Source organism: Rhinichthys klamathensis, unplaced genomic scaffold, assembly GCF_029890125.1.
Source record: "Rhinichthys klamathensis goyatoka isolate OS25496 unplaced genomic scaffold, OSU_Roscu_1.1 h1tg000029l_1, whole genome shotgun sequence".
In the NCBI taxonomy this organism is placed as follows: domain Eukaryota; kingdom Metazoa; phylum Chordata; class Actinopteri; order Cypriniformes; family Leuciscidae; genus Rhinichthys; species Rhinichthys klamathensis.
Genome location: NW_026606579.1, coordinates 3,215,982 through 3,228,187, shown reverse-complemented (window position 1 = coordinate 3,228,187; position 12,206 = coordinate 3,215,982). Strand labels below are relative to the sequence as shown.

The window sequence follows — 12,206 nt, the reverse complement described above, 5'->3', positions numbered from 1 at the left end:
TATCATCAGTTTCTCAGCATGAGAACAACCAAAGGTAATGAAATTAAAAATATAAAGGTTTTCTATCAAACGACACCTACACTTTGACTCTCCTTTCTATAGTTGTGGAGCTATGAGCCAGTTTTCTGTTATGGGTAGGGCTAGAAAATGTCATTATCATTAAATGTCACATGTCATTAAATGTCATCCGTATAAAAACCTTTACGCATATGGAATGTTCTCATTATGACCAACGTGTGTGTGTGGCTGGCCTGGTAAACACATTATGGAAATTAAATCCTTTTTTGGACATTTTTTGGTTTTGGAGAGTTTGTACAGTATAAAATCATTATGTCTATGGAAAGTCCCCATTAAACATAAAAACACAATGTGTGTGTGTGTGTTTGTGTGCGTGCATTAAGACAGCACACAGGCATTACTGCTCTCATCGTTCACGTCCGTTTCACCTGTAACTTGAAGGAAATTATCCCAGTCTGGCCCTGATAGTGGCAGTTCCGTCTGAAAATGATTCCAGAACCTGCCAGTGAAAAACAAATGCTATTATAGACCTAATAGTCATGAATGCCACTGCTTGTATTTCTCTTATCTGAAATGTTTTTGTCATCATGTTAGCAAAATGGTCGTCAGCGTTGTTATTGTTAACTTAAACTAAAATGGTAACACTTTAAAATAAGCTTCCATTTGTTAATATTTAATAATGCATAATCTAACATTAAATAACAATAACAGCATGTAGTTACCTTTGTTAATGTTATTTAATAAAGATGTTCATGTTTAACTGTTAACTTTTGATTGAAAAAAATCTAGTTTTAAATGTTGAGATAAACATGAACTAATTAATAAATGCTATTTTCATTCTTAGTTCATGTTGTAAACTAATGAAACCTTAATGTAGTGTTACCAATAAAATTAAAATAAATGGAAATTAGAAATTAAATAAGGTCAAAACCTTCATACACTCTTAAATTAAAGGGTTCTATATGGAACCTTCAAAGGTTCTTTTCCACTGCATGGTACGGTTCGGCTCGGCGCGGCACGGTTGTGGATATCTGAAATGTTCTTTTGACTAGGCAAAACTGAAATACAGATATCTACAACACATATCCAGTCTAGCTGTTAAATGTTAAAATGGCTTGCCATAAACATCTGCACTTCTCGTCCACTGACCACGATTCAGCCATTTCTTTTTTGGAAGTTTTTTTTTCTTCAAGCAAGTCAAGCAAGTAGTTTTAAAACAGGTGCTACAATGGTGGCTGTTACTGGCTATTTAAATCTAGCTGGTTTGATGTCTCGCAAACACAATTACGCTGGTAGTGACGATTCTAAAGATCTAAAACCGTCGCGAGAAGTGAGGATCGTAAATTGTGAGGATCGTATATTGTAGTGAGGATCGTGTATTGAAGTGAGGATCGTATATTGTAAAGATCTAAAACCGTCGCGAGAAGTGAGGACGCTGGCGTGTCTTTCGCCGCTTCACTAATCGCAGTTTTTCTTTTCTTTCTTTCTTTCGTTCTACAAAACTTGTGTTTGACGATCAGGCAACTAGGATAATGTGTGTTTTGGATCTGCAAATATCTGTATTGCCAACTGTTTGCGCGGCGCAACTATGGCTTGTCTAACGTTACTCACTCATGTCGGCTGGCTGTTGGGTGTTTGCTCGGGCTGGTGATCCACCACGGACGGACAATTTTGGATTATACTTCCTGGTTCCACGGATTGGATAGCTCTGTGTCACGAAACCCGGACTATTGACTGTTCTCTCTTGTCTCTCCTGCTGACATGGTCGAGTGTTGGATGCATCCTCTCCGGCCGCTGTGGCGAAGCTAGCTGGTGCTTCCTCGTACCAACATGTCGTTAATTAAATACTCCTCCCTGGAACTTCTGAATCTCTTCTGTAACATCTTACCAAACTGCCTTGATACCATCAAATCACTCAAACTCTTGGGTCGCCCCCGCTATGTACATAGAAGCTCCCGATGTAAGTTTGTTTACACAGATCATGTTATTCCCACTGTTCTGTCGGACAGACGCTCTGTCGCAGTGAAACGACGTCATCACAACAAACCTCATGTGGGCTCTGTCAATCTAAACCTAAGGTCTCTGGTTTGTGTTGATATTGCTTCTTCTACACTGCCTGCCTTAGCACTTATTAACAGGCCTGCTATGTTCATGTTATTGAACACTCGTTCCCTAAACAATAAAGCACTACTCGTACATGACATCATTACTGACAGAAAAATGGATTTTCTCTGCTTAACAGAAACTTGGCAAAATCAGCAGGATTTCATGACACTCAACCAAGCCACCCCAGCAGGCTATGTGTACATCCAGAAGCCTCGTTCGACGGGCCGTGGTGGTGGTCTGGCTGTTATACATCGAGCTGACATCCCAGTGAAAGAACTTGCAGTGCCTAACATCACCTCATTTCATACCCCTTTTCCACCAACAAGAACCGGGTGCTGGTTCAGAGCCAGAGCCAGAGCTGGTTCGGAGTTGGTTCGACTGACAAGCTTACTAAGAACCGGTTTGCCTTTCCACCGGCTAGAGAGCCACAACAGAGCCAGATCTTACGTCACTGCATACGTCTCATGTTGCTCAGCAACGCTAGTGCGGTAGCGCCAAACACAAATACGCCAGGCTTGTTCGAGATGCATCGGCTTCTCGCAGATCGATCGCCGCATGACATCAAAGCACTACGAAAGCGATCCAAAAGCACAAGGAGTCGTATGATCTCCAAACACTCCCGCAGCTCCGATCGGTCCGCGCCGCTCCGATGCATCTCGAACAAGCCATCAACAATAACGGACGTTGCGTTACTATGGATGCTCATGGGTTTGCAAAAATACATCGGAATCCAACGCGTTTGTGCAGCTCGCCGTAACTTACATAGACGGATATTATAATCAAGCTGCTATTAGCTCGACTAGCTGCTATTTAAAAATGGCGGTCACAAGTTTCTATTCATCTTGTTGGTCACGGTAACCCCGCCCCCAGCCCCTGACGCAAGCGGTTCTTACTTGGCTCTGTTCTAGACCAGCAATGATTTGGTGCTACTTAAGAACCACTTTTCCTGGTTCGGAGCTGGTGCTTTGCGTGTGGAAAAACAAAGAACCGAATTGAAACTAGGCTCTGGCTCCGAACCAGCACCAGCTCTGCCTTGGTGGAAAAGGGGTATGAGTGTCTTTGTTTTACATTGGCTGGGCCTGCTCAGCTTCAGGTGGTCCTTGTTTATCGCCCACCAAAAACAACAACCATCTTCATGGCCGAGCTATCAGAGCTACTCATTTCCGTCTGTTCCATGTCTCCTTCCACACTTCTGCTCGGGGACTTCAATATTCATGTTGACTCTAGCAGCTGTCCTTTTGCTGCTGAATTCCTGTCACTGTTGGACTGCCTCAACATCATTCAGCATGTTAAAGGTCCCACTCACACCAAAGGTCACACACTGGATCTGGTCTGCTCCATTGGTGTCACTCCCTCCCAGCTGCAATGCATTGATCTAGCTATCTCTGATCACAGTGCCGTCCTCTTCTATGTTCCAGTCCTTTTGCCCAGGCAACACCTCAAACGTACCATCACTTTTCGGAACATCAAGTCTGTTAATACATCATCACTATCCAGAACTCTAGGGACCCATTTGGCCACAGATCCCCCAGAACCTGGGGTGGATAGCTTAGTCAAACATTATAATACAGCGTTGTCTCTCAGCCTGGACTCTCTTGCTCCCCTCAAGACTCGAACTGTCTCCTTCTCCCGTCCTGCCCCCTGGTTCACTACCCAACTTCGTTCCATGAAGGCCACTGGTCGCCAGCTGGAAAGGCTCTATAAAAAAATCGGGCCTCACTGTCCACCTTGAGGCCTTTAAAGACCATGTGAGGTCTTATAAAGAAGCTCTCTCCAAGGCCAAAACACACTACTACTCAACTCTCATTGGTAACCAGCAAAAGCAACCCAGAAAGCTCTTCTCCACCATAAACCGGCTGCTCCGTCCTCATGATGCCCCCTGTCCCTTTGACACTCCTAATATTGGCTCTACTTTTCTGGATTTCTTTCAGGCAAAAGTGGACTCTATCCACCAACAACTGACGCCTCCTCATGATCACCCTCCCATAACTCACACTCGTGATGGCGCCAATTTCCCTGCTACATGTTTGCCACAGCACTGCCTCTCATCCTTTTCCATTCTGGATGCGGCTCAAGTCGCTAAGCTGGTTACCGGAGCCAATATCTCCACCTGCTCACTGTGCCAAGTATTCTGGTCAAGGCATGCCTCCCTACTCTCTGTCCCATCATGGTGGATATCATAAACAAGTCTCTGGTATCTGGCTTGGTACCCTCTGGCTTCAAAACAGCTGTAGTTACCCCTATTCTCAAAAAGCCCAGTTTGGACCCGGCTGACCTTAATAACTACCGTCCGATCTCCAACCTTCCCTTTATGAGTAAAATCCTTGAAAGAGCAGTTGCTGCCCAACTCCATCATCACATGTCCCTCTAATATCTCTATGAACCCTTTCAATCTGGCTTCAGAGCCCATCACAGCACTGAGACTACCCTTATCAAAATCGTCAATGACCTCCTCATCGCCGCTGATTCTGGACATATTAGCATCCTCATCCTTTTAGATCTCTCAGCAGCCTTTGACACAGTGTCCCATGCTATCCTTCTTAAACGTCTATCTGAATGTGTTGGCCTCACCGGCTCAGCACTCTCCTGGCTCCAGTCATATCTCTCAAATAGGGAACAGTTTGTTACTTTTAGAAACTGCAGTTCACCCCCGGCCCCAGTCAAACAAGGTGTGCCTCAAGGCTCTGTGCTTGGGCCCCTCCTTTTTACCATTTACATGATGCCCCTTGGCCAGATAATACGTCACCATGGTCTTAGTTTCCACTGTTATGCTGATGACACACAGCTGTATATCAGCACCAAACCATCCACTCAGCTCCCTCCACCATCGCTTATTGACTGTCTGAATGAAATAAAAACCTGGATGTCATCTAACTTACTCAAGCTGAACAGCAGCAAAACAGAGCTATTGGTTGTGGCTCCCAAGCCGCTACTCTCGAGGGTAGGTGGTCTACTCCTCAAAGTGGATGATTGCTCCATCTCTCCTTCCAAGGAAGTCCACAACCTTGGTGTCATTTTGGACTCCACTCTCTCCTTTCAGTCACACATCAAACTCATTACTAAATCTGCTTTCTACCACCTCAAAAACATTTCCAGACTACGACCATCACTCTCAGACCCTGTGGCTGAGTCACTCATTCACGCCTTCATCACCTCTCGCTTGGACTATTGCAATGGTGTCCTGTATGGGGTACCCAGTAAGATTCTTGAAAGACTACAATACGTCCAGAACTCGGCTGCCAGGGTTCTAACACACACTAGGTCTTGGCAGCACATTACACCAATCCTCACCCAGCTACACTGGCTCCCGGTCAAATTTCGTATCACTTACAAAATCCTGCTCCTCACGTATAAATCTCTTCATGCCACTGCCCCCCGGTATCTACTGGACCTTCTCCATCCCTATATCCCCTCACGGAACCTGCGGTCCATTGACAAGGGCCTGCTCTCTGTCCCCCACACAAGACTGCGGACTTTTGGGGACAGAGCCTTCAGCGTCGCAGCCCCCACCCTCTGGAATTCCATTCCTGCAGACATCCGAAACGCTCCCTCTCTGGACATTTTCAAAAACCTTCTAAAAACCCACCTCTTTACAAAGGCATTTAACCAGGACTGATTAATTATTATTATCTACTTATTTACTTATTTTATTTTATTATATTATTTTCCTTATTCTTTATTCCTTATGTAGCTATATGTAAAGCGTCCTTGGGTCCCGTGAAAGGCGCTATATAAGTATAAGTTATTATTATTATTATTATTGATTCTGACCATACTTACATAATAAGGATCTTAAATTATTACTATTTTAATTAAATGTCATCATGTTGTGTTTCTGGGTGCAAGAATCACCTACAGGATCCAATGTGAAATTTTATCGCATAATGTTCTCTAAATTATTGTGATTATTTGTGAACCATTGTGATTGTATAGGCCTACATTGTTGTGATTGATTGATTGTGATAGACTTTTTGAAGAACCTGGTAAGAAGGATTTTAAATACAGTATATAGTTAATTAATATAATTTTAATACATAAAAAATATTTTTTATTTCTAGAAAATATTCACATCATTAAAATTGCAGCGTAATGTCGCTTTACATTGTCGTCTTCTGGCCTTGGCGCTGGGCAGGACCGCGCAATGTAACGTTGCCACAAGTCAAGACCATTCATCACATAGTTATAGGCATCTAAAGATTTATATGCCCTCAGTTTCTCTATCAGGTAGGTGTAGAAGTCAGGCCACTCAACCAAGGTAACGTAACGTTAATCCTGTCAGATCGTCCATGCATTGATTGAGCGTGTAGGCTACGGGTCGGCCAATCTGGTTCCATCCGTTAAAATTAACCTTTGCAAAAAACAATCGTGGTCCTGGACAGTGAGTGACCTTGCACATTAAGATAAAATCTGATTTTCTCCTGTCATTGTTAAAAAACAAGCTAACAACTTGCAAACTAGCGTTAGTGAAGCGGCCAGAGGGATCGTTCTTCCTCCACCTAAGCTCCGCCCTCATAAAAACGTCATCATGTTTACCAACTGAAAAGGGGTCAGTGTTTTTTATTTTTTAAATAACTTTATGCCAGAAAGGTTCTAAATAAGAAGAAATGTCTTAAATGATTGCATAATACTTTCATATTCGACGGGTTATAAAAATGACTAAATCAAGTAATTAATACTAAATGCATAAAATGATCCCATGATTTGAACCCCTAAAAGGTTCTCTCCTCACTGGAGCTTAGTGAGTAGTACTATGGTAAATGAATAAAATCCCAAACATGATAATTCCAGTCGATTCATCACTTATACACTTATGTATTTTTCCTTTTCATATTGTGATGATTGCATCTTACTTGTGGTGGTAAACATCAGGATCTCGACTCATTCTGTTATTGAAGCCGATGTACAGGTCGTCCCATAGCAGCCCGTTCAAAACCACGTGTCTCATCACGCCCACTCTGTTATTGATCTAAACACACACGTTTCATATATTAAAATCAGTGCATATCTCATCCAACACACACTCAAAAAAATAAGCTGTTGAACCAACTTAATTTAACTGAGGAAAACTTTTCTTGAAAATTTAAATTACATTTTTCCAACAAAATCTAATTAGTTTGAAATGATTTGTTGTAATCTTGCTGTATGAACTTAAATTAATTTAGTCAACTAAAATAATTGTGTCATTCCTAGATAAAGTTTTGTCAAGTTAACTAGATTTAATTTTTGTCCTGCCAAATAATTTTTGCTAATTTGACTCAACAGTTACTTCTAGGGCTGTGAATCTTTGGGTAGGCAGCGAATCGATTCGATTCACGATTCATAGGTTTTCGATTCGATTCAAGAACGATTTTTGCAAATTCAGAAAGATTCGATTCAATGCGATTCACATTAAAATTCGATGCGATTCTTAATTTTTTATATGCCTGTATAGGATTATTTAAATGCTTCCCCCTATGGGTCTTAGTCAGGGTGTGAATTATACAGCTGCCTTCGGGGGTCAGAGAGTGGGAACAAAAAAAAAACACAAAAAAAACGACATTTTGTCTATTTAACGTTAGTCCATGTTAGTTTTTAATGAATCTATTATTATAAAAAATATTTCCAAAGCCTATAAATTAGCATTTGTAAAAATGTAAACCAAGATTTAAAAAGGCTTTAAAAGTATAGTTAGTTCATCATGCAAACTATTTTGTAGGAATGGATACTCAACCTTAAAGTGTTTCTGGTACATTAAACATCCTCCATTGTGAGACTAAAAATACCATGAACTTTCCCATCCCAACTAAACCTTAACTAACGTTTCCTCATGGAATAGCTACTCTTTGTTCTCTTTATCCGACTGATTGTCCTTGTGATTCTGAAAGAAAACGCGCCGGCTGTCTACTTGTGCTATATTAACGATTACGAATGCAACTTTAATGCGCATCTGATTGATGGATAAACCACGCGCTCTTATTTCAGTGTAATTAATGTTGTAGTTATTTCATCAGTTCAGTTTAACGACATTAAGTTACATTTCATTCATCATTCATGATTAATTGGAAGCGTGTGCATTTTAGACACCTATTATACGTTTTCTCTTTCCATGTAATAAATGCGCACCCTTGAATAAGTGGGGTTTTACTTTAACTGCTCAGGACGGGTATGACCCATTTCCGTAAAACTTCAGTAGCCTATCTTATCTTAAAGAAAATAACGGTGACGTTTCCACACAACGAACGCGTTGTTTCATAGCAGTGACCGCGCAATGACAGCTTTCTCGATGGCTTGCTTTCTCGATAGAGAGCTGTCATCTGCTCATGTGAACACCAATGGCTGTCCAGAGGAGAGCTCAAACATGGACTGCTCAAATCTGTAGATGAGCTATATGGGACCGAGCGCGAGCGAAATCCAGTGAAAGATGGTAAGAGTGCAGCGAGTATGTGAGAGCTGTGAGGACGCGAAATGACGCCGCACAACGCCTCATTAATTCGCGCATATAGTCATTTAATGTTTATATGTTTTTAAAGCACTGAATCGATATAGAATCGCAAATTATTCGATTCTTAGCATTTTAAATCGAATATTGACCGAAATAAACGATTCACGATTCGAAATACATGTTTCAAGATCGATGCATATGCATCGTCAGGATTTGTAATCGATGCATCGAGAAAACGAATGAATCGTTACACCCCTAGTTACTTCCAATGATAGTAGCTACTTGCGTTCAATTTAATTAGAATATATTTATACATAATCATTTTATATATGACTTATGCAGGTCTATGAGTAAGGTTTAATGCATATGTAGTGTGAGTGCCCACATCCTAAACACAGTCGTCACTCTTCTCCATAATGGTGACCACAAAATTAAAAAAAAAATACAGAAAGTCCTACAAGTTTCTAACATAACTGAACATTAAATACTAACATTAACTAACAACATCTTTCCATTTACTGAAAAACACATAAAATAACACTTTAGTCCCTAAATTTAACCTCCTAATGCAGTCCCTTGCAAAGCATGCTGGGAACTACAGATCCACTGCCCAGTTAGTTAAAAATGATTCATGTAGTTTGCACACAAATAAATTAAGTAAACTTCAGTTTTAAATATATTAGGTATATTGAACACAATTAAATTAAGCTGTGACAAAATATTAAACAATCGTGTTACTTTTGCTTATTTTAATTAATTAAATTTAACAAGAGGCAAAAAAAAATTTTTTGAGAGTGTGCTACAGGACTTGAGTCAGGTCACCTCTTCGTATGCGTGATCTCTCTCCGGGCGCGTGTCTGGGAAAGAAAGGTCCTGAAAGTCCACTAAAAAGTCGTAACCTCCATGCAGGGGCTTGAAATCATCATCCGTCTCTATGACCTGATGGGAAAACACTCAGTGTTAGAGTTTAACTCATCTGTGTGCGGGTTTGTTTGTGTATGTGTGAGATCCACCTGCCGTTTGGCTATAAAAATATTTTTTACCCGAATGACCAGATTGTAGCCTTTAAATCCTGCCCAGTTATAATAGTACTGGATCCAGCTTTTGTGTTTAAAGATTTCAGCTGAAATGGAAGAATTCAGTTCATCCACATACAAGTCAAAGTCCCAACTGTCCTTATAGATCTTTGTACCGCTGGGCGGTTCAGTGATGGCACTCCTATTATGATATTAAAACCAGAAAAGAAAATGAAAAACAGGCAGACATAATTACAGAGAGTCATGCTACATGCTAATTCACTCATGCATATGTGAATGTGATCATAACATAATTCTCAAATCAAAATTAAAGAGATGCATGCTCAAAAACTATAAACAAGAAACATAAAAAGGTAAATAGGTAAAAATAACACTGTCATGTTCGTTAATGTTAATTTTAATACATTTCAATGTTTGCTCTTATTATAAAAAAGCAAATAATTAAACATCAAATTATTACAGAATTAAGAAAACATGAAGAACGAGAAGAGAGTAAAAAAGAAACAAGCATAATACATGCCTCAATGATTTATAAGGAACTTTTTGCAAAACCAGTTGAGAACTGCTGATATAATGCACTGAAGATACATCAAGTACATATGCTACATGCTAATGCTAATAAAGCCACAGGAACATTACATGCTAATGCTAATAAAGCCATGGGAATGCTACATACATGCTAATGAAAAGAATGCTACATGCTAATGTCAATAAAGTCATAGGAACATTACATGCTAATGCTAATAAAGCCATGAGAATGATACATGTTAATGCTAACAAATCATGGGACGTTACATGTTAATGCTAATAAAGCCATGAGAACGCTACATGTTAACGTTAATAAAGCCATGGAGATGTTAAATGTTAATGCTAATAAAGCCATGCTAATAAAGCCATGGGAATGTTAAATGCTAATAGTCATGGAAACGCTACATGCTAATGCTTTTAAAGACATGGGAACACAACAGGCTATCACTATTAAAGCCATGGGGACATTACATGTTAATACCAATTAATCCATGGGAATGGTACATGTTAATGCAAAGAACACTACATGCTAGTGTTAATAAAGTCATGGAAACACTACATGCTAATGCTAATAAAACCAAGGGAATGCCACACGCTAATAAAGTCGTGGGAAGATTATATGCTAATAAAGCCATTGGAAGGCTACATGCTAATGCTAATTAAGCCATAGGAACGTTACATGCTAATAAAGGCATGGGAAAGTTACATGCTAATGCTAATAAAGCCATGATACCTTTTAGATGCGTCATTTAGCGCGAGGGCCAGATCCAGGACAGAACCGGGTAAAGGTGTCCAGGTTAAGGTGTTTGGACAGCTCTTCCTGACGGATTCGTTCAGGTCTTCTGGGCTGTTCTTGATATTCGTCTCCTTTATGTACCTGTTAATCATGTTAGAGTGTTACTTCATAATACACTTTGATGACTGTTATAAACACTACAGGAATAATTAATATTTTTTTAATGTTTTTGAAAGAAGTCTCTATTATAAACACTATAATCTCTATTTGATCGATTTAATGCGCCCTTGCTGAAGTATTAATTTCTTTCCAAAAAAATAATAATCTTTACGGTATTGTGATAGTAATGTGTTTGAGTCAGACATCACACTACATGCATAAAATAGCTTGTGAATGTTGTTTCGTGTTGACTAATGATGTTTTCATTAAAAGTGAAAATGCATTTTTGCATACAGTAGCTAACTATATAGAAGGTTTTGTGATGAGAGATTGCATTAATATCCACTTGTCAGAAGGATGAGCTTCAGTGAAGTATCCAGCAAACGGGCAGTAGATCTTGGGCTGCAGGGATTTCACCAGCTGAGTCTTATAGTTTAGCAGTTTCTTCCTCTCATTCTTGATGAAATCTGCCTTCCAGCTTTCTGTCAAAGTCAGAAAATTAGAATTAGAATGCAGAGTTGCCTTAATGCACATTTTTGAAGAAATAAACCTGCATGTGTAACAAAGACTTTAGATATACAAAGATGGCACATTCATTACTGTAAGAAAGTGCAACGCACAATATGGCGGAATAAATCCCGCCTTCAAATAATAGAGCCAATCGCCAATTGGTAAAGTTTTCGCATCACTGCAGCTGCCGTTAATTATTGCTATAAAAACTGTCAGTGTTTTCTGAGAAGCATGCTTATGATTACACATGTGCACTCCACTTAAAATATGCAGTTCTCTTACGAGAGGTTCTCTCGTATTGCGTAAGTTTAGCTTACGCTACGGGAAAGATTCATCTTCTCGAGATATTGAAGCCAAAAATTATCCTTAATTTTGTATATGTTGTCAACGCAGTGCAGCAGCTAGCAGACCTAGAGCGGGCATTCTAGCGCGCCCATAGGCTGCTCTGCGGGAACAGCACAGCCTACCAGTGAGCCCGACGTGACGTCACGTCAAGCGCCCTTGCCGCGTCATAGCCCGCCAGAATGGGCGTGGCTTAGCGTATATAAGCGGGGCTCGGAGGCTGATTCTCTGATGTTCATCTCTTCAGCGAAGCTGCTCGCATTGCTGGATCATGAGAAGCCACCGGGCGCCCGCTTCCAGGCCCGCGCCCTTCCTCCCTGAGCTGCACTCGGAACTGGCTAAATCGTGG

At 40.4% G+C, this 12,206-nt stretch overlaps 1 protein-coding gene across 1 annotated transcript in view; it reads right to left on the bottom strand.

Moving 5' to 3' along the window:
• Positions 1-396: 396 nt before the first annotated feature.
• Positions 397-12,206, bottom strand: part of LOC130080105 (cytidine monophosphate-N-acetylneuraminic acid hydroxylase) — a 148,002-nt gene continuing 136,192 nt past the window's right edge. The window contains exons 10-15 of the mRNA XM_056245402.1: positions 11,352-11,487; positions 10,844-10,987; positions 9,589-9,763; positions 9,368-9,484; positions 6,975-7,090; positions 397-517 (exon numbers count right to left, since the gene is read on the bottom strand). Of these exons, the coding sequence (XP_056101377.1) occupies positions 397-517; positions 6,975-7,090; positions 9,368-9,484; positions 9,589-9,763; positions 10,844-10,987; positions 11,352-11,487 (809 nt within the window). The remainder of the gene's footprint in view (positions 518-6,974; positions 7,091-9,367; positions 9,485-9,588; positions 9,764-10,843; positions 10,988-11,351; positions 11,488-12,206) is intronic.